At 38.4% G+C, this 23441-nt stretch overlaps 1 protein-coding gene across 4 annotated transcripts in view; it reads left to right on the top strand.

Moving 5' to 3' along the window:
- GCH1 (GTP cyclohydrolase 1) overlaps positions 1–16020 on the top strand; it is a 47686-nt gene extending 31666 nt beyond the window's left edge. Inside the window, exons 4-6 of one of the 4 annotated variants that reach the window (XM_045451032.1) lie at positions 11663–11694; positions 12636–12720; positions 13620–16020. In XM_045451032.1, the coding sequence (XP_045306988.1) occupies positions 11663–11694; positions 12636–12720; positions 13620–13746 (244 nt within the window). In that variant the 3' untranslated portion in view covers positions 13747–16020. The remainder of the gene's footprint in view (positions 1–11662; positions 11695–12635; positions 12721–13619) is intronic. The other 3 variants (XM_045451035.1, XM_045451033.1, XM_045451034.1) reach the window with 3 other exon arrangements.
- The last annotated feature ends 7421 nt before the right edge of the window (positions 16021–23441 follow it).

Genomic DNA, 23441 nt, shown 5'->3' with positions numbered 1-23441 from the left:
TGAAATGGAAAGATCTCAAATAATTAAGCTTTTAGGAAATAATACAAAGAAGTTAATTATTAGCATGGGGTTCGTCTTTACACTAATAGGATTAAACTTAAGGAAAAAAAAGGCACATGAAACTAAAGAACAGAGTGTATGTTACTTTCAGATATTTGTAAAGAAAAATTTGATTGAAGTGTTTATTAAACAGGAAAGAAAGCTAAGATTTTTATCCAGTTTATTTCTTATAAGAAGTGGAATATTTAGGGAATGAAGAGTCATAAAGAAAGCTGAATGTCTTAGCAAAACTTCACTGCTCATTTTAATCTTGTATGTGAAGTTTGTTATATGCTTGCCTTTAAACGAATGACCTTTTAGTGCCAGGGAAGTCAAATATCAAACAGTAAAGCCTTAAGTAACAAGAAAATGCCAGAAGTGAGTTGATCTGGTTTAACTCTAGTAGAATTCTAGAGTAAATGTAGTTTGAATAGAAATTCCTTTTGTTGGGGCGCCTGGCTAGCTCAGTTGGTAGAGCCTACCACTCTTGATCTTGGGGTTGTGAGTTTGAGCCCTGTGTTGGGTGTAGAGATTACTTAAAAATAAAATCTTAACAACAACAACAAAAAAAGAATTCATTTTGTTGCTAAATATCCATTGAACATGTATTCATTTTCTTGCCTTAGAATAATTGAGTGTACATAGTTAAATCTTGAATATAGAATTGAAGTGCCTCAGGTTAGCTGTGGTTCATCTATTTATTGAGTATCTACTGTGAAAGGGTGCTGTGTCAGCCATGATGACTGCTAGAGAGAAGTGGGACACAACCACCGCCCTCACGGAGGGTGGGCAATATGAGGCAGCAGGTACCACAGAAATGCCTGGTTTGGAGCTCTGAGTTCAGAGGAGCCAAGATGACTGTGGCCTGGCAGGATTGAGGAGACCCAGAGGTGGAAAGCTGAGCAGAATTTTAAGGGAAGAGGGGCCCCTGGGTGGCTCAGTTGGTTGAGTGTCGGACTTTGGCTCAGGTCACGATCTCGAGGTTTGTGGATTTTGAGCCCCACATCCGGCTGTGCACTGACAGCTCAGAGACTGGAGTTTGTTTCAGATTCTATGTCTGCTTCTCTCTCTGCCCCTCCCCCGCTCACACTCTGTCCCTGTCTCTCAAAAATAAAATAAATGTTGAAAAAAATTAAGAAAGAAAGACCCAGAGGTGGAAAGCTGAGCAGAATTTTAAGGGAAGAGGGGCCCCTGGGTGGCTCAGTCGGTTATGCATCTGACTTCATCTCAGGTCATGATCTCAGGGTTCGTGAGTTCAAGCCCCACATTGGGCTCTGTGCTGTCTTCAGATCCTCTGCCCCCCTCTCTCTCTGCCCCTCCCCTGCTTACATTCTCTCAAAAATAAATAAGACATTTAAAAAAAATCCTAAAGGGAAGAGAAATTCCTTTGGGTATGGTAAATGCGTAAGCAGAGGCAAGTCGATAGAGAGATTAACTGACAGAAGAGATGTAGGCAGGGATGACTGCAAGATCGTCAGAAAGGTAGGGTGGGCATTAGATTACAAGGAGGACATTATTTTTTCCTTTTTTCTCTATTATAAATGTTTGTTTATTTTGAGAGAGCATGAGCAGAGGAGAGAGAGAGAGAGGAAGAGGGAAGCCCAAGCAGACTACGCGCTGTCAGCTGTCAGTGCAGAGCCTGAGGCGGGCCTTTACCTGACAAACCAGGAGATGGTGACCAGAGCGGAAATCAAGAGTCAGATGCCCAACTGACTGAGCCACCCAGGCGCCCCTCTCTCTATTATAAAAATAACATACTTACCAGTTAAGCTTAAATACAAATGAGTGAGTAAAGGGAAAGCTTTCCTTTCTATTTCCATTACTCAAAGTTAAAACTAGACATTTCTTGTCTCTTGGCTAGAGATTGTCCTTCCAGAAAATTTCTATGCAAACACAAACATATATCACTTTAAGACTAGCAAAACAGGGGCGCCTGGGTGGCGCAGTCGGTTAAGCGTCCGACTTCAGCCAGGTCACGATCTCGCAGTCTGTGAGTTCGAGCCCCGCGTCGGGCTCTGGGCTGATGGCTCAGAGCCTGGAGCCTGTTTCCGATTCTGTGTCTCCCTCTCTCTCTGCCCCTCCCCCGTTCATGCTCTGTCTCTCTCTGTCCCAAAAATAAATAAAACGTTGAAAAAAAAAAAATTAAAAAAAAAAAAAAAAGACTAGCAAAACAAAACAAAAAAGGGAGAGATCATACCCTACATTCTGTACTACAACTTGTGTTTTTTGTTTGTATTTTTTATTTTTTTAAGTAATCCCAAAGTGGGGGTGGGGGGGGGCTTGAACTCACATACCTGAGATCAGGGGTCAGTCACATGCTCTACTGACTGAGCCAGCCAGGTGCCCCTTTGTGTTTTTATTTTTGTTTTTGTTTTTGTTTTAATTAAAAAACCTTGAAGTCCTTTGGACACCTTTTAGTCCAGAAAGTCTGACTCCCTTTTAATGGCTACATAGTATTTCTTTAATTGTTTAATATAATTCATTTAATCAGTCTTTGATAGAGAGTTTACAGTTTAAGACTGTTGTCAAAAGAGGAGGGCACCTGTTGGGATGAGCACTGGGTGTTGTATGGAAACCAATTTGACAATAAATTTCATATTTAAAAAAAAGTAGAAAAAATGCTTTGGTGAACATGTTTTGTATAGTGTAAATTACCGAAATTGTTGGGTTCAGGGTAGCCAAATTTTTGCTATTACTAAATTGTTCTCTAAAAAAGAGCATATCAATTTATACTCTAATAATAGGTCAAAGGGTGTGTGTGTTTCTCCACTTTTGCCAACACTGAGTTTCATCACACTTTTTTAAAAAATTTTTTTTAATGTTTATTTATTTTTGAGAGAGACAGACAGTGACAGCAAGGGAGAGGCAGAGAGAGAAAGGGAGACACAGAATCTGAAGCAGGCTCCAGGCTCCGAGCTGTTAGCACAGAGCCTGACTCAGGGCTTGAACTCACAAACCATGAGATCATGACCTGAGCCAAAGTCGGCAATCTAACTAACTAAGCCACCCAGGTGCCCCTCATCACACTTTTCAATCTTTGCCAAACTGATAAGTGGGATAGGGTACTTATTGTTTTAATTTGCAATTTTAAAACTTGCATTTTTAAAATAGAGTTTGAATCTTTATAGAAACTGCCTTCTCTTAGTTAGCCTTTGCTAATTTTTCCATTGGATTGCTTATCTTTTTATTACTGATTTGTATGAGCTCTTTGAATGTTAAACCAGTTAGGTCAGGTGCTGCAAATAATTTTTCCAGGTTTGTCATTTGTCTTCTGATTTTGTTCAATAATATCATTTTTCCATAAAGAAGTTTAAAATTTTTATGTAGTCATAAACTCATGTTTTTGGGTTATTTTTATGGCCTTATTTTTATATTTAAATCTTCACTCCATCTGGAATGTATTTTGGTGCAAGGAGTGAGAAGGAATCCATCCATTGCTGTTGTATGCTCACTGACCTCCTACAGCACCCCCACTTCCCTCCTGTTACCATGCTGCCTTCTTGCTATCCTTGCTGCCACTCTGTTGGGCCTTGCATATGTTCTTCTTGGATTATAAAACCCTGAACTCCTCCTTGCCTCTAATCTCTCTGCATCCTTAAATCTGCTCTCATACACTATTAGGATGTACTTTCTAAAGTGTGGATTTGATGTAGCTCCCCATAGCTTTTAAGATAAAGTTCAAACTCCTTACTTTAGCTGGCAAGTCCCACTGTGATCCAGCTCTACCCTCTGCTGCTTTTTTTGCTCTTTGCTCTAGCCATGGTTGAGAATTTGCAGCCTGGTGACAAGTCAAGTTATATGAAGGCATCAAAAATACTGTTAAGATTTGCAAGGGTTAAATTATACCATCTACCTGCAAAGATGTCACCAGATTACTTTCCCAGTTGTCATAGGAGGAGGAAGAGGAGAGAAAGCATAATGCAACACAGGAAACAGGACCTAATACAGATTTTATAAGTGCCTAATCATGCCCCCTTTATTTAAAAAAAATTACAGGGATGCCTGTGTGGTTCAGTTGGTTAAGTGTCTGACTCTTGATTTTGGCTCAGGTCATGATCCCAGGGTCTTGGGATTGAGCCCCTCGTTGGAAGTGCAGAGCCTGCCTGAGATTTTCTCTCTCCTTTCCTCTGCCCCTCCCCCACTCATGCTCACTCTCTCCAAAAAAAAAAAAAAAAAAAAAATTACAAAAGCTGAAAATGCAAAATTTATCAAAGGAGACAAGGTGGGTCCTCTTATATTGAAGTTTGCATAATAAAAGTGGTCATGAATCTTTTTTTGTCAAATGGGTTTAAAACAGAACAGGAGCTAGATGAAATACATAGAGAAACTGACAAACTCCAAAGAAGTGAGTGGGAACACCAATTACCTCTCAATGTTTGATTGAGATGTACAAAAAAGGATATACAAAGCAGAGTAATAGGATTTTGGTCAAAAACTAGCTGTAACTTAAAAAAAAATGAATAGACTATTATGTAATAAGAAACTATATATTAATAAATTATTTTTAAAAACCAACTGTTTGGAAGTTAAATTTCTTTTAAATTCCTTTGATGTGATAGAAAATCATAATGATACAAACACTGTATGTCAGTGTGTGCAATTCAAAGTAAAAAACTGCACTTTGAAATTAATACCAATCCTCTTCAAACTCTTCTAAAAAATAGAATAGGAGGGAATACTTTCAAATTCATTTCTCAAGGCCAGCATTAAACCTGATATTGAAACAGAAAATTATACAAGAAAACTATAAGCCAATATCCCTGACAAACATAGATATAAAAATTCTCAGCAAAATACCAGCAAACTGAATTGAACAATACATTAAAAGGATCATACACTCTGATCCAGGGGGATTTATTCCAGGCATACAAGGATGTTTCAACGTATGCAGTGATAAACCACATTAACAAAATGAAGTATACGTCATATGGTAATCTCAACAGATGTAGAAAAACATTTGACAAAATTCATCCATCTGTGATGAAAACTCTCAACAAACTGGATATAAAGGCAATGTGCCTCAGCATAATAAAGGCCATATATGAGAAGCCCATAGCTAATATCATAGTCAATGAGGAAAAGCTTTCAGCTAATATCAGGAACAACACAAGAACACCTGGATACCCTATTTCACCACTTTAATTCAATGTAGCATCAGAAATACTAGCCAGAGCAATACAATAAGAAAAAAGCATCAAGGTCAGAAAGGAAGAGACAAAACTGTCTCTATTTGCAGATGACATGATATTATATATAGAAAACCCTAAAGGAGCACCTGGGTGGCTCAGTCAGTTGAGTATCCAACTCTTGATTTCGGCTCAGGTCATGATCTCATGGTTCGTGGGATTGAGCCCCATGTTGGGCTCGGTGCTAATAGCATGGTGCCTGCTTGGGATTCTCTCCCTCTCTCTCTCTCTCTGCCCCTCCCTCATACATACTCCACACAATCTCACTGTCTCTGAAAATAAATAAGAAAAAAACTTTAAGACTCCATTAAAAACCTGTTAGAACTAATAAATTATAAAGGATACAAATTAATATCCAGAAGTCAGTGTGTTTCTATACGTTAACAAACTGTCCAAGAAATTAAGAAAACAATCCTATTTACAATTGCACCAATACCTAGGAATAAATTTTATCAAAGAAGTGATATATCTGTACACTGAAAACTATAAGACATTAATGAGAGAAACTGAAGAAGATACAAATAAATATCTCATGTTATTGGATTAAAAGAATTAATATTGTTGAAATGTCCATGCTACCTAAAATAATCTACAGGTTCAATGCAATCCCTTTCAAAATTCCAACAGCATTTTCACAGAAATAGAAAAAATGATCCTAAAATTTGTATGGAACCACAAAGGACCCTGAATAGTCAAAGCCATCTTGAGAAAGAACAAAAAAGCTGGAGGTATCCACTTTATGATTTTAAACTAAATTACAAAGCTATAAAATCAAACCAGAATGGCAACGGCATATAAACAGACATATAGGCCAAAGGTATGGAATAGAGAGCTCAGAAATAAACCCATGCGTATATGACCAGTTTATGACAAAGGAGCAAGGAATGGAGAAAAGATAGTCTCTTCAACAAATGGTATTGGGGGGGCACCTGGCTGGCTCGGTAGGTAGAGTGTGTGATTCTTCATCTTGGGTTCATGAGTTTGAGCTCCATGTTGGGTGCAGAAATTACTAAAGAAAAATCAATGAACTTTTAAAAAATGGTGTTAGGAAAACTGGATACCTTTCTCATACCATACACAAAAATCCACTCAAAACGGATTGAACATAAGACCTAAAACCATAAAACTAGAAGAAAACATGAGGGTAAGCTCCTTGACAATGGTTTTGGTGATGATTTTCTGGAAAAGTAAAAGCAACAAAATAAAAAATAAGTGGGACTGCATCAAACTAAAAGACTTCTGCATAGCAAAGGAAACCATGAAAAAGCAACCTACAGAATGGGAGAAAATATTTCCAAGTTACATAACTGGTAAGGGGTTAATGTGCAAAAAAATATAAAGAACTCCTACAACACAATAGCAAAGAAACAATCCAATTTTTAACAATGGGCAAATGAACTGAAAAGACATTTCTCCAAAGAAGTTATACATATGGCCAACAGGTAAGTGAAAAGTGCTCAATTTCACTAATCATTAGGGAAATGCAAATCAAAACCACAATGACATATCACCTCATATCTGTTAGCATGGCTACAGAATTATAAAAAAGATATAAGTATTGGTGGGACTGTGGAGAAAAGGGAATCCTTGTACCTTCTTGGTGGGAATGTAAACTGGTGCAGCCTCTATGGAAAACAGTATGGGGATTTTTCAAAAAATTAAAAATAGAACTAGCATATGATTCAGCAATCCTACTTGTGGGTATATATCCAAAGGAAATAAAGATAGGATATTGAAGAGATATCTGTACTCCAGTGTTCATTGTTCTTACTGGGGGAAAAAAAAAGATAAATATGTGAGGTGATGGGTGTATTAATTGACTAGATGGGATTTTTCCACAGTGCATCATATATCAAATCACAGTCTACACTTTAAATATCTTACATACACTTGTAAATATCTTTATAATTTTTATGTCAATTATATCTCAGTAAAGATGAAAAATTTAAAAACCTGCACTTTGGAGATAAATTTTTAGCCACAAATGCTTTAATTATTAAATAAACACTACAGAGGCGCCTGGGTGGCTCAGTGGGTTGAGCGACTGACTTCAGCTCAAGTCATGATCTCACAGCTTGTGAGTTTGAGCCCCGCGTTGGGCTCTGTGCTGACAGCTTGGAGCCTGGAGCCTGCTTTGGATTCTGTGTCTCCCTCTCCCTCTGCCCCTAACCTACTTGCATTCTGTCTCTGTCTCTCTCAAAAATTAATAAACATTAAAAAAAATTTTTTTAAAGAAACACTACAAGTAAATTAAGCAGCCAATATTTTTTTTAAAGAAAAAGAAATTGTAAAGCAAGCTTAATAGAACAAATGGGAAAGAAGAAAGTCAAATGATTAAATTAGAAAATTAAAAAAAAATAGAAAACATAAACCCAAAATATCATACATCATAGATTTCTTAGAAGTCTGAGAGGAGAAAGATTTATACCTAGAAATGAGAGGCTATGTAACTAAAAGTATGTTTTAGAAACTTTACATCTTAAGTTAAAAAAAAAAAAAAAGATGGAGAAGGGAATGAACCAAGAGTTGGAAAACTTATATAGACTAGTAACCATTAGAAAAAGTCAAAGTAATGTGAGTTGGGTGGGAGGGAAAGGAGTGGATGGTCAATTTAATAGGCAACTTCCAAGTAACCACTAATTCCAGTGTTGCATAAATTATTCAGGTAAACCTGAAAAGCTATACAATTAATTTGATAAAGCTACCTATTCCTGGTAAAAGTTTGATAAAGCTAGCATTTAAAAAGATTAGAGACTGGGGCGCCTGGGTGGCGCAGTCGGTTAGGCGTCCGACTTCAGCCAGGTCACGATCTTGCGGTCCGTGAGTTCGAGCCCCGCATCAGGCTCTGGGCTGATGGCTCAGAGCCTGGAGCCTGTTTCCGATTCTGTGTCTCCCTCTCTCTCTGCCCCTCCCCTGTTCATGCTCTGTCTCTCTCTGTCCCAAAAATGAATAAACGTTGAAAAAAAAAAATTAAAAAAAAAAAGATTATAGACTAATCTCACTTATAAATGTAGTTGTAAAAATCCTAAATACCAAAAACAAACAAAAAAAAACCCAAAAAACTCCTCTAACAGGCACAAGTATTGTTTTCATCATGACCCAAGGAGGTTAGCTCCAAGAACTATAGATTCTGGGAGTATGGGAAACTAGATGGTAATGATATCCCTCCTGGTATAGCATACTGAGATATAACGTGTGTGAACATTTCAAACATTGGTGGAAGTGTAAGCAATTCCAGTGAGAATTCACAAGAATTAGCTGGCACTGGAGTCAAAGTCAGGCTTCTGTCCTCCCTATCCCACCCCAAATTGGGAGAGATATTACCTGTTAGCTTTGTTCTGGGGAGTGCAAGAAAAAGAACACATAAGTATGTATTCACAAGGATTTGGGTTCAAAATTCACATCACCATGTGTGGTCCTCAGAAAACCCAAGGCAGTAATTTAATTTCAGAGGTTGCCAATGAGGTAGCCTTCCAGCACCTGGCAGAGACAAGTGCTCATTCTCTGATGCACTTTTATTTCAGCTTCAAAGAATTCCAAGGAGCATGAGTTCACCAAAAGTAAAAACAAAAACAAAAAAAACACAAACCTACCGTGGGTCAGAGTCAGATGAAACAAATAGTCAAACAGGGAAGAGACTGAAGCTAGCAGGTGCAGAATATACAACGAATACGTTAGAAAATAAGAGTACCGAAAGTTTGGCAAATTTTCAGAATTAGATTAAAAAAACAAAACTTCTGGGGCGCCTGGGTGGCTCAGTCGGTTAAGCGTCTGACTTCGGCTCAGGTCATGATCTTACGGTTCATGAGTTTGAGCCCCGTGTCGGGCTCTGTGCTGACAGCTCAGAGCCTGGAGCCTGCTTCGGATTCTGTGTCTCCCTCTCTCTCTGCCCCTCCCCTGTTCATGCTCTGTCCCTCTCTGTCTCAAAAAAAAAAAAAAAAAAAAAGATTCTTCTTATAAAAAAAAACAAAACAAAACTTTTAGGAAAAAAAAGTGATAATTGGATTGAAGCCCAATACAGTTACATTAAATAGCAGGTTAGACACAGTAAAAAATAGTGAACTAGAAGAAAGGTCTGAAGAAATTGCACAGAATGTAACACAGAGGGCTAGGTGGAAAATATGAGTGAGAATGTAAGAGATATGGAAGACTGAAGAGGTCTAATATGTCCTTGATTGAAATTCCTGGAGATCACAGAGGTAATGGGGTAGGTGCAATATTAGAGAAGGTAATGGCTGAAAAGGTTTCGGGAGCACATGGAAAAAAACATAGTCTTTAGATTTAGGGACCCTAATGAATCCCAAACAGGGCAAATAAAATTAAACCCCCATCTGACACAACATAAAAAACCTCAGGGTACACATTCTGAAATGTCATAAAGGCAGTGGCAGAGAAAAATATTACCTAAGGGGGTAATGACAATTAGACTGATGATTGTTTGCTAATGGCAACGTTAAAAGGCAAATATCAGTGTCAAATTAGAATTCTTTCTTTTTAATATTTGCTTATTTTTGAGAGAGAGTGTGAGTGGGGGGAGGGACAGAGAGAGAGGCGGGGGGAGACTCAGAACCCAAAGCAGATTCCAGGCTCTGAGCTATCAGCACAGAGCCCGGCATGGGGCTTGAACTCACAAACTGCAAGATCATGACCTGAGCCAAAGTCAGACACTCAACCGACTGAGCCACCCAGGTGCCCCTAGAATTCTACTTTCAACAAATACCTCTCAACAAATTATCTTCAAGGAAGAGGGCAAAATAAAGATTTTTTTTTTTTAATTCAGGGAAGCTATATGATTATTTTTAATGCTGAGAAGACAGAGATTCAATGCCTACTGCTTACTTAAAAATGAAAAATGAATAAACTAGGAATAAATTATAAACTCTCTGAGCACAGGGGCCCTACTTATCACATAATCATACATGTAGAAGGCACTCAATTAATGATCTACATGAATGGCTTTCCTTTGGCAGGAGAGTGGCTATCTGCCAGAAACAGGCAGGCATCATGGGTGATAGCAAATGTCAGAGGCATTCCTGTTAAAGTGTAGAGCAAAATATGGATGCCTAATATTATCACTGTTGTCTAATGTTGCACCTGAAATTCTCGAGAGAAAGATATGACTATGAGAAGGAAGACATTACTAATTTTTATTTTATTTATTTATTTAAAGTTTATTTTTGAGAGAGAGAGGGAAGGAGAGCACACGCAGCTGGGGAGGGGCAGAGAGAGAGGGAGACAGATTATCCCAAGTGGACTCCACACTGTCAGCATGGAGTGCAATGCAGGCTCCATCTCATGAACTGTCAGATTGTGACCTGGGCTGAAATCAAGACGGAGCCACCCAGGCACCCCAACATTACTAATTTTTAAATTAATGGCATCTCCTATTAATACAACAAAATAATCAGCTGGAGAACTGTCAGAAGAAATATATAGAAAGATTTGGTCCAGAAGAAATGAGACCTATCCAGGAGCTTGAATACCATCCTTCCTGAGGTTTTTGTTCAAAATTGAAAACATGTATTCCTTCATTGTTATAAATCTACTAGAAACACGAAGAAGAATCAGGGTGGCTCCTGCCTTCAGGATGAGTGGTAAACAGGGTGGCATACCCATTACTGACTATTGGCTGTAATGGATATAAAGGAACAACTACAGTTTTATCTGAGCAGCATAGTGGTGGGAGGAAGAGCCATAAAATGCCTCATAGGTGAGGTGATCCTTAAATTGAGTCCAAATTCAGGACTAAAAAGCCAAATTTTGAAAAAAGATCCTTAACATGAATTGTTATTCTCAAATGAGTAATTCACGTGGCCATCTTTACATTTCACAAGTTAGAGTGAAAGATGTTGAAAGTGGAAAATCCATCACTTGACAGATTGTGTTATAAGCTAAGATCAGGAGGCTTTTAATTTGGGGAGTTAATCGTATTGAGTGCTTATATAGATCTATCTTATAAAGAGATGTCTGAAGAAGTCTGTTCAGTTCTAATCTGATTATCCTAATAGGTTTAGTGGGTACAATAGTTGACAGTGGCCTGCTATTAATTAACAAATAGTCTTTTATTTTTAACTTGAACTTTAAGCTGTGATTAAACAATATGATTAATTAGAACACTTGAGAGTTGGCCTAAAATTGATGACTTGGGAGCTCTAAACTTACGTCCCATTGTGTTTTTCCTAAGTGAATGTTCATCTAATTCTCTCTCTTTGGGGACATTGGGAAGTACCACTCTGTGTCATGCTTAGTGGTCTTCTCAAGACCCTCCCTCTTCTCATTTCCATTAGTTTTTGTATCTTTTCCCCTCTTAGAAGATTCAATCTCCTGCCCAGACCCTACAATTGTTTCAATAAAGTCCTTTTAGTCTTTTGAAGAAGCCTTATGAATTCCACTTCAAACTAATTTATGATTAACTAAAACGATTCTTTCTTTTCTAGGATTGTAGAAATCTATAGTAGACGATTACAAGGTAAACTTTTAAACTTTTATTTGCAGAAAAACATTTTTTTCTTAAGGAAAAAGTATTTTTGGTTGTTCTTATTTCAAGTAGAATACATGCGACTTACCAAAATCAAAACCTCATAGGAATATAAGATAGAAAGGGAAAGTCTGCAGTGTTTCAAGTCTCCAGAAGAAATCATTGATGTATTTGCACACTCCTTCGTATTTCATGCATCTACCAACATTTTGAAATCAATTTATTTTTATTATATTTTTAAATGGCCTCATATTGTATGTAATGGGCTTCACTTTTTTCCCCCTATTTTTTTTCACTTAACAAATAAAACATTTTTTTTTCCCCACATGCACATAACTATCTCATTGATTTTGCTGGCTGTTTAGCATTCCATTGTACGGCTGTGCTGGGGCTTGATTTAACCATTTCCTGCTCTAATAGATGTTTGAAAATTTTGTCAGTTTTCAAATAGATGCAGTGCTGCAGTGAACACTCTTAATGTGTTTTCAGAGATGAGTTGTTTATTCAGCACAGGAACTGCATTGCGTAGGTTAAATGGTTGGTCTCCAGCTTTACATACGATTCAGTACTTGGACTGTAGCGCCTTTGTTAATCCTGTTGCGAGCTACTTGTTCATTTGCATGGAGGTGCTTGTTATCAATATTCTGTTGGTCTCACTGCACACCTAAGAGACAGCTGTCATTCTTACCATTCCCTCCAGTGGTGCTGAGCCCCCGTCAGTACTTATTCTGCAGGTGAGGGAATTGAACAGCTGCCCCCTGTGGGCCAGGCAGCAGACAAAGCAAACTGGGAAAAGCTGGTGTGCCTTGGCTCTCAAACCTCACAGAAGTCTGCTATTTAAGACTTCAGATATTCTAAAGACAACAAACAAATACTCTAAAGACGGCTGGGTGTGTCAGACTCCTAAACCAAGCTTCTTGTCACACCCACAGTTCAAGAGCGTCTTACAAAACAAATCGCGGTAGCCATCACAGAAGCCTTGCGGCCCGCTGGAGTTGGGGTGGTGGTGGAAGCAACGTAAGTCTATGTTTGCCTTTCATAATGTCCTTGTGGTGCATGGAAGTGATATTTAGTGCTGCTCTTTTCCCAGCGCTGGGTGGTGGCACACAATTGACACTGTCCCATTTTCTGTCTCTGAGACTGAAGCTTTTTTTTAACCTCTTTCATTTACTGTGTTGTTGATATAGGAACCTGGGTACAGGAGACAGGCTTTGTTTTGTTTTTGGTGAGGGTTATGGAGGTGTAGGGAGTCATCAGTGTAGTGATTTGTGCAACCGTGGCATTTTATGTCTTCTCTTGATTTCTTTAGCTCTTTGTTGCTCTATGCAGACTTTTCCTGATATTTTGTCACATGTTTTAAAAAATGGAGCTAAGACTGTGTGCACAGGGCACCTGAAGACACTTATTTAAGTTAGAATGAATTATGGGAATTGCGCACATCTTCTCCATTCTCCTGGCATGGCATGAGCTCTGTGCTGTGCATGCTGTCTGTCCTCATCAGGTTGCTTAGGCTCACTGTGGTCACCGTTCTCTGGATTCGCCTGGTGAGACCAGCATACTTCAGTGTTTCTCCTAGCACCTAAGCTAGCATTGTATTGTCTGGGTCCTAAAGACTGTTCAAGTGAAAATTCTGTATTTATTTTTATCCAGAAGTTGTTGTATTTCTGTGGACCCCTTGTAGTATTTTCACAAGAAAGAAAATTCCTTTTTTTCCCCTTCTGCTAGATGCATCAAAGACTCAACCACTGAGAAACTTAATGAAAACTTCAGGTCAAATCTAAGAAGTGATACTGGATACAGCTGGTAGCTGTGAATTCAGTATAATCAGATTTAACTTTTTGGCTTGCTTCTTACTTTAAAAACCAAACCAGCAACTGTCGATTTCTTTAAGCCACCTTTGTTGTCTTGTTTTGTAGACACATGTGTATGGTAATGCGAGGGGTACAGAAAATGAACAGCAAAACTGTGACCAGCACGATGTTGGGTGTGTTCCGGGAAGATCCAAAGACTCGGGAAGAGTTTCTAACTCTCATTAAGAGCTGAACTTCAGCGTGTGTCCTGTGGTTTGCAGATCGTGCCACTAGAAACATTGTTTGTCTGGTCTTAACTGTTTGTACATTCCGTTTCCAGTTGTTACAGATGTGAACTTTATCCCTTGTCACTAATTGTGTTTAATAATTATTTATAGCAATGAAATAAAAATAATTAATAAAGGGGTGAGCCCTCTACTTTCTTCTTGCCACCTTTTAGTGGTAACTGTCAAGGAAACTGCCAAATAGTGTAAGTTACATGCACAAAACCACTGCCATTTGGATAACCATTGGGTGCTGGAAAGGAAGAAAAAATTCAAGTATTTTGTTCAAATACTATGGTAATTGGATTCATAAGCGTAGGAATTTTGGGAATGGGAGGAAATTATGGCCAATATACTGTTTTTTTTCCCCTCCCCAAACAAAAATGGTGTAGTGCTTAAAAATAATTCCTGTACAGCATATGCAGCATTGCTCTGCAAACACAAAGTCCAACAGGCTCCACCATAATCACATTTCATAAACTGCCAGGGCACTTTATTTTTTATATATTTATTTTTTAACTCTCCAGTTATAACGTTAGTCATGAAAGGGAAGGTGGTAGGATATCTATGTTTTTTATTTTACTGTGAGCTAAAAAGGCACGTTTCTACTTTCTGTTCTTTTTTAAATTCAAGTACAAAGAATTTGTTCCTTTTGTTTACGAATCTATTCCCATGTCAACATACAGTGATTTAGACATTTAACTCTCTGTGCCTTGATGCGAATATCACACCACTTAGAGTGTAGCTACCTTTGCCATTTTTTAAAAAGCCATTATTTTACGAGACTTAAGTACCAACACTGCAAATAACTAGTCCTCACAATTTTACCTTTAGAAGTCTCTTGCAAGCTTACTTTGTGTATTCCTTGTAGATGCCTCAAAACTTTTTTTAAAGTCTTATCAAGTATTTTTCTATGTATTTCCAGAAACTTTTGAGAATGTCTATCATTTTCAGGTCTGCAGAACCATAGCTTCTGTGAATATGAAAGATGGCAGAATGAACTAACCGTGGACCGCATTGTGACCGATATCCAATGTTTAATGAAAGCTGCATTGTTGGTGCCTATGAAAATGCACTGTAATTTTCTGGAATTACTGGAAAATATAGGAAGCCCCCATACTGGCTCCTCTTGTGGTCCCTGTGGGTCTTGTCTTCAGCGTAACTGTTCAAGTGGTATATAGGTCTTTTCTTCCAGGAAGCTGTTGCCTTATTAATGACTACCTGAAATTTCCTCCACTGGGGCAGTGTGGGCCAAATTAAAACAACAAAGAAAAAACCCAACTCCCCTGCAAAAACACAACCACAGTCATTCCATGGAAAAGTCTCTTATTTGGTTGACCTCATGCTCTTTCAGATTTATTCTGTTACCTTAAGAACTAATTGCAGTGCTTTCTTTAACCTTGATGGTCCTAAATCTGCCACTTTGATGTCATTTGACTTATGATGGGACACGGTGGCAGAAGTGCTGTTTATTTATTTATTTAAGTTTATTTATTTATTTTGAGAGAGAGAGTGAGTGCACATGCGCAGAGTAAGGGCAGAGAGAGAAAGAGAGGGAGAGAGAAAATCCCAAGCAGGCTCTGCTCTGTCAGCACAGAGCCCAATGCAGGACTTGATCTCACAAACCCATGAGATCATGACCTGAGCTCAAATCAAGAGTTGTTTGCTTAACCAACTGAGCCACCCAGACGCCCCCAGAAGTAATGTTTAAAAAAAAAAAATCTTCCCTACTTCTATTTTCTATATTTTTCTATAATTGGAGTTTCTGAAATACAGTGTTAATTCATTCTGAGTTCCTTTAAAAAAATCTAATCTGATATAAACATATCCTGCTTAATGTTTAGACATTTAAGAACTAGAATTAAGCACTCAACTCATGTTTGGTATTTTAAAGTAAAAAAAAGATGTGATTTGGAGGACCAAAGAAATTATTAGCTATAAATTCATCTTTCTGAGATCAATTGTATTCCTTTTTAATGAGTCTCTAACATTTCCTACAAGTGTTCTCATAAAGGTCTGATGTATCTACAGGCTATTGTCTTATTGGTAAATGCAAAGTAATAATCTTGTCTGTTTTACTCTAGTCTGCAGTACTTTAAAATTTTCATATCTGTGAATCCATTTTGGGGATTTTTTAAGAATTTGATGCATTTAAGTGCACTGTTCAATTGTTTGAATTTTATGTATGCGTGCATCTGTTCCTGAAGTTGGTTCTATTGAAATTATTAAAGTGTTATACCATAGTTTCTTGTGAAAGTAGTTTCTTTCTGAACCACTTGTATAGGTATAACAATAGATTATTTTAATTGTATTCTCTTTTACCAAAGATACCCATCATAAGGGCTTCCCTCAGTCATCAAGCTATTAAAATATAAATCCCAGTGGCAGTAGAAATTAACCTGGGGTTCTCTGTCTTCCTTTGGTATTTGGTTTGGGTATTACTGTCCTCACCCTCTGGCTGGTAAGGGAAGAGGAGGTCTGGGGTAAGAGTGAGGAGTCTGAGTGGCCCTCATGTCCCTATTGTCCTAAATCTAAGTTTGAAAAACATCAGCCTCCTGAGAACTGGTGCTGTTTCTGTGTGGGAGCTGTTGGAGGAAGAGCAGGCTGGGGCAGGGAGCCAGGCAGTGCTGGGAGTGGAAGAGAGTTTCCCTCCTTCTTCTAGGGAAGAGCCTGCCTTGGACAAAACTTCCAACGAAGTGCAAAGCTTTTGCTGCCTCTTTTCTGTCTGTGTCTGGTGCCCTTGTCCACACCTCCTTTGGGGTTCTTCTCCCCATTTGCTGCTCCACCTAGGCAGAGGCCCCTGCCTTTCACTAATGTCCATGTGCCCAGAGGCTGGGGCTCTGGAGTGGCCTGCTGCTCCTTCAAGGACTCTGTGGACTGTTGGGCGGTGAATCTAGCCACCCAATCTAGAAATGCTTATTGAAATACCACATTCCTAAAACCATAACTCAGTAGAACAACGAGCTGCTCAACTAAGCCCAAGTTGCTGCCCCTGAGTTTTTTCACTTTTAAAGATTGGCTGAGTTCCCTGTTTTGTCGCTTAGGGAAAGAGCAGTTTCAGACACCAAAGGTTTTAGAGAATGCTGCCAACACAGAACACCTGGATTCACCCTGAAGGGCCTGGGTCCACTTGTTGATGGTGAGAAGAGGGAGTCTCAGTAGATGAGTTCAAGGCGAAGTATAAATACACGATAGCCGCCCCCCTCTCCCCCGAGGTACCTGGTTTATGTTTATTTTAGTCTTTACTATGGAAAAAAAAACAGGGGCGCCTGGGTAAGTCAGTTAAGCATCAGTCGGTTAAGCGTCTGACTTCAGCTCAGGTCATGATCTTGTGGTCCGTGAATACGAGCCCTGCGTCAGGCTCTGTGCTGACAGCTCAGAGCCTGGAGCCTGCTTCGGATTCTGTGTCTCCCTGCCCCTCCCCCCTCTCACACTCTGTCTCTTTCTCAAAAATAAACATTAACAAAATTTTTTCGTAAAAAATAATTTAAAAAAATTTTTTAACGTTTATTTATTTTTGAGACAGAGAGAGACAGAGCATGAACAGGGGAGGGTCACACAGAGAGGGAGACACAGAATCTGAAATAGGCTCCAGGCTCTGAGCTGTCAGCACAGAGCCCGACATGGGGCTCGAACCCACGGACCATGAGATCATGACCTGAGCCGAAGTCGGATGCTTAACCGACCGAGCCACCCAGGCGCCCCAAAAATAATTTAAAAAAAGAAAAAAACATACATAACAGTAGATAGTACATAATTACGTGACCCCCATGTACCCATCACCTAGCTTCAATAAGTCTCAACTCATGGCCATCATGATTCCTCCGTTACCTCTCATCCCCGCTGGATTATTTCAAAGCAAATTCCAGGTATTATCTCACCCATGAAATATTTGATTATCTAAAAGGAGAGGAATCACATAAAAAAAATCCATTATCACACACAAAAAATGATGCTTTAATATCAAATATCCAGTTGGCATTCAATTTTCCCTCATTGTCTCATAAATTTATTCATTGCTTATTTGAATCAAGCTACAGATGAGTTCCATACATTGCAATTGGTTGATCTGGTTTCTTTTTTTTTTTTTTAATTGTGGTAAAAAACACATAAAATTTACTATCCTAACCATTTTTAGTATACACTTAGTAACAGCTATATGTGCGTTGTTGCACACCAGATCTCTAGAACCTTTTTCATTTTGTAAAACTGAAACCTTATATCCACTGAACTCTTTCCCCCTCCCCCCAATCCCTGGTAATCACCATTCTGCTTCTGTTTCTGAGTTTGACTACCTTAGATTCTTCATATAAAGTAGAATCATGCAGTATTTGTCTTTTTGTGACTGGCTTAATTTCACTTAGCATTATATTCTCCAGACTCATCCATGTTGTAGCATATGACAGGGTTTTCTTCTTTGTAAAGGTTAAATAATATTCCACAATGTATATACTACATTTTTAGAATTCATTAATGTATTCATGGGCATTTAGATTGCTTCCACCTCTTGGCTATTGTGAATAATACTGCAATGAATATGGGTGTGCAAATATCTCCTCGAGAACCTTTTTTTTTAACTTTATTATTTTTTTTAATTTACATCCAAATTAGCATATAGTGAAGCAATGATTTCAGGAGTCGATTCCTTAATGCCCCTTACCCATTTAGCCCATCCCCCCTCCCACAATCCCTCCAGCAACCCTCAGTTCATTCTCCATATTTATGAGTCTCTTTCGAGAACCTGTTTTTAATTCTTTTGGATATATACCCAGAAGTGGGATTATAGAATTTCTATATTCTCTCTATATGGTAATTCTTTAAAAATTTTTCAGGAACCTCCATTCTGTTTCCCATAAAATGGCTGTACCATTTTACATTCCTACCAACAGTGTACCAAGTGTTCTAATTTCTCCTCATTCTTACCAAAACTTGTTATTTTCCAGCTTTTTTGGATTATGGCCATCCTAAGGGGGCATGAAATAATAGTTCATTGTGGTTTGGATTTGCATTTCACTGACGATTAGTGATCTTGAGCATCTTTTCATAAGCATATTGGTCACTTGTATATCTTCTTTGGAGAAAAGTCTACTTAGGTCCCATGCCCATTTTTTTTTAATCAGGTTATTTATTTTTTGTTGTTATTGAGCATGGGAGCTCTTTATAACCCTTTATCAGATAAATAGTTTGCAACTAGTTTTCCCATTTTATAGATTGCCTTTTCAGTCTTTGCTTCTTTTGATGCACAGTTCTTAGGTTTGATGTAGTCCCATTTGTCTACTTTTACTTTTGTTGACTATGCCTTTGGGGTCATATCCAAGAAATCATTGCCCATTTGAGCGTTGTGAAGATTTCCCTCTCTGCTTTTTTTCTAGGGGTTTTATGGTTTTAGTTCTCACGTTTAGATCTTTAATCCATTTTTAGTTAATTTTTGTGTATGGTGTAAAGTATGGGTCCAACTTCATTCTTTTACAAGTGGGTGCGTAGTTTTTCCAACACCATTGTTGAAGAGATTCTCTTCCCCCATTGTGTAGCATTGGCACCTTTGTCAAAAATCATTTGATCAGGGGCGCCTGGGTGGCGCAGTCGTTAAGCGTCCGACTTCAGCCAGGTCACGATCTCGCGGTCCGTGAGTTCGAGCCCCGCATCGGGCTCTGGGCTGACGGCTCAGAGCCTGGAGCCTGTTTCCGATTCTGTGTCTCCCTCTCTCTCTGCCCCTCCCCCGTTCATGCTCTGTCTCTCTCTGTCCCAAAAATAAATAAAACGTTGAAGAAAAAAAAAAATCATTTGATCATATACATGCGGATTTATTTCTGAGCTGTCTATTCTGTTCTATTGGTCTATATGTCTTCATGCTAGAACTACACTATTTTAATTGTTGTAGCTTTATAATATGTTTTGAAACAAGAGAGAAAGTGTGAGGCCTCCGGCTTTGTTTCAAAATGGTTTTGGCTATTTGGGGTCCTTTGAGATTCCATATAAATCTATTTCTGCAAAAAAGGCCATTGGGATTTCATTGAATGTAGAGATTCTTTGGGTAGTATGAATATTTTAATAATATTAAGTGTTATAATCCATGAACATGAGATATATTTTCCATTTATTTATGTCTTTAATTTCTTTCATCACTGTTTTGTAGTTTTCACTGTTTAAGTCTTTCCCCATCTTGGTTAAGTTTATTCCTAAGTATCTTACTTTATTTTGTTTTATTTTATTTTATTTTATTTTATTTTATTTTATTTTATTTTATTATTTTAACAGACTTTATTAGACAGTTTAGGTCAGGATACAGAGATTTCTCCTATACCTCCTGCCCATGCTCATGTGGCCTCCCCCATTATCATCATCCTACAGCAGAGTGGTGCATTTGTTACAAATGATCAACCAACATTGACACAAAGTCCATAGTTTACATTAGGTTTCACTCTTGGTGTTGTACCTTCTATTGGTTTGGACAATATAATAATACAGCATAATAATGTGTATCCACCATTACACTGTCATACAGAGTAGTTTTTGCTGCCCTAAGTATCATCTGTGCTCCATGTATTCTCACCTACTCTATTCTTTGTGATGCTATTGTAAATAGAATTTTCTTAATTTCTTCTTTGGATTATTCATTGGTTGATATGTTTCTTAAGTCTGTTTAAAGTTGTAGATTCACCTCTTGCTCCCTTTCTTTTATACTATCCTTACCATTTATTTGGTCATTTGCTTTTGGAGAAGTCCCTGTGAGCTCATGAAATGTCAACTGCTGGGATGTCTGTGGCTGCCCGAATGAAGTGAAACTTCAATTAAGCAGAAGAGAAAGGGCTGCTGTCTTCTATGACATTCCTCCATGACCTTAAACTCCTATTCCCAAGGCAGCCTGGATCCTGAGGCAGCACTGAGTAGTACAGGCTCACCCTTCAACTTGGACACAGCTCTTTTTAGTTTTGTAACCCAGTAACACCCACCCAGGTATGGAATAGAGTTTATTCCTTTTTTGGTGGGGGGAGGTGTCTATCTTTTCTGGATAGGCTTTAGTTTTAAAATATCTACCACATGGCTTCCTTGGCTGCCAAGATTTGGGTAAGGTGGAAGGGTTATTATAGGACTGGAAATAGTGAATCCGCCAGGACTTGACATCACTTTGAGGTCCTGTCCTTGGGGAATTCCAAGGTTTGGGTTGGACAGTAAGAGTGTTTGTGTGCCTGACTGCTGTTACATCTGTATGGCCCTCTGAGTAAGGATACCAGGCTGGCTCTGGCTGACTGGGGTGGAGAAGGAAGTGACACACCAGGTCTTGTTTTTAAGCAGCTTCTTTTATTCTCTCCCTAATGGTGTAGTTATGACTTGCTTTCAAATCCTGTTGGGATAACTCCTAGCACATGTATTACACAGCCCTAATACATCCATCCGCTTTTCCTCTTATTTCTACATTCTCCTGTTTGGTTTGAGCAATGTGTCCACAACCCTGACCTTTTGAGAAATCCTTTAACTTCTGGAACTGACTGTGCTGCCCAGAGAGATGTGGTTTGGCTGTTGGTCAGTGCAGAGAAGGCTGTGTTGAGGGGAGTCTAGGATGAAGTGCCTGGGCATGTATGAAAACTTTCTCTGAGGCTGTCACACTTCTGCTTTGTTGATTTTCTTCTCATTTTAGGATGAGTTTCTTCTCCCTCTTTTTTTCCTGGATTTTTTCTTATTTGAAAATGTGCTGAGTGAATAGACCAATGGGATATTTTTCTTTCTAGTTTGTCTTTTTGTGGGGTTTCCCATTATATGTGTGATGATACTAACTTTTACAGTCATATCCTATCTTAACTGGTAAATTTCTTTGTGGAGACTTTTCTCTTTGGAGGGTCATTTCACATCTACAACCTAGGGATAAACTGAAAAGAGACAGAAAAGTTAGTAAATTTAAAAAAAATCAATTTAAAACAACTAGCAGGAACCACAGGATTATTTCATATTGGTCATTTGGAAAGTAACTTTAACCAAGGACAACTAATCTCAGAGCAAAATTTCTCATTTCTCATTTCTGGATCGAAAGTTGATTCTCCTGAAAGTTGATTCACTGTGACCTAGGAGCATGTGAACTTGAAGTCCTTATTCAAATCTTATTTGACCTTTTCTTGTTTAGCAATTGTCAAAATCACCTCACAATGAAGGGGTGAGAGGAGAGTGATTTTTTTATGTCAATCCTTGAATATTTTAACAGAATTTTCCACATAAACTTAATATTTAGAAAATAATTATAAAATAAAAAGGGTCTTATACATTTGAAGTATAGATAGGTCAACAATAAATTCTCATGGCCTTTTTAACTAGAGCACTGTAAAAAAAATGTAAATCAAGGTGAAACCCTGAGTTTTGAAAACTGATCATTTGTTCCCTGCATTTTAATTTTGGGGGGATGGAAGAAGAATTTTCCAGATTTAACACTGTGTGTGATGTGCACATGTGCATGTGTACCCAATGTTAAATCTGGAAAAGTTGTTACTAGATGCTTGTTTTTTTTTTTTTAATGTTTGTTTATTTTGAGTGAGAGTGAGAGCACATGCACATTGGGGAGGGACAGAGAGGGAGGCAGAGGATCTGAAGCAGGCTCTGCTCTGACATCAGACAGCCCCATGCAGGGCTCAAATTAATGAACCTGGGAGATCATGACCTGAGCATCAGACAATTAACCGACTGAGCCACTCAGGTGCTCCTACAAGGTGCTTGCTTATCTATCTATCTATCTATCTATCTATCTATCTATCTATCTATCTATCTATTTAACAAATGTTCATTTATTTTTGAGAGAGAGAGAGACAGAGTGAGTGGGGGAGAGGCAGAGAGAGAGAGGGAGACAGAATCTGAAGCAGGTTCCAGGTTCCGAGCTGTCTGCACAGAGCCCGATGCAGGGCTCAAATGCCATGAACTGTGAGATCATGACCTGAGCCGAAGTCAGATGCTCAACTGACTGAGCTACCCAGGCATCCCCAAGGTGCTCTTTTAAAGTGGGGTAAACATTCAATAGAACTTCCCACAGTATTATTTTCTTGACAGTCTTGTTGAATAAAGAACATATCTATTTTATCGGTGAGCAAGTTTGGGCTCTAGGAAGATTAAATGACTTGCATCACTGCCACTGGATTAAAGAACAGAGGTTCCTATCTTGTTGCTCCATCTGTTGGTCTATTAGTCAATGGGCTCAGGCCATTCGATTACTCGTAACAGCTCATCATTGTAGCTAGTTAATCTTTTCCAGGTGACCTCTGTAACGCTGAGCCCCCATTGTTTTGAATTGGAATCTGATTTTTGAAAATGTAAACTGGCCTTGTCCTTTGAACTCAAAAGTGCAAAGATAGGGTTGTGAATTGGCTACGTGTATTGTTTCATCTGGTCATACGGTCTTAAATGCTCACATTTAAAAAAAAATTTTTTTTATACTGGTAACACATGTACTTAGAACAAAATTCAAACAGCACAAATGATATTAAGGAAAAGCTTACTTTTACTTTTGCCCGTGAGTAAGCCAGACAATAGTTACTACCAGGGATATTTTATGAAATGCTTTACTATTATTGTAAATTGAAAACCTTCTTTCCTCCATAGAGGCTGTTTGTACTTTTAATGGTAAAATGTGTCGCTCTAAAGTGGTGAGTGGTTTCTGTAACTATCAGAATGTGAGATCCATTAA

Source organism: Leopardus geoffroyi, chromosome B3, assembly GCF_018350155.1.
Source record: "Leopardus geoffroyi isolate Oge1 chromosome B3, O.geoffroyi_Oge1_pat1.0, whole genome shotgun sequence".
Classification (NCBI taxonomy): domain Eukaryota; kingdom Metazoa; phylum Chordata; class Mammalia; order Carnivora; family Felidae; genus Leopardus; species Leopardus geoffroyi.
The sequence above is the reverse complement of the archived record's forward strand: the minus strand, read 5'-3'. Positions and strand labels throughout refer to the sequence as shown.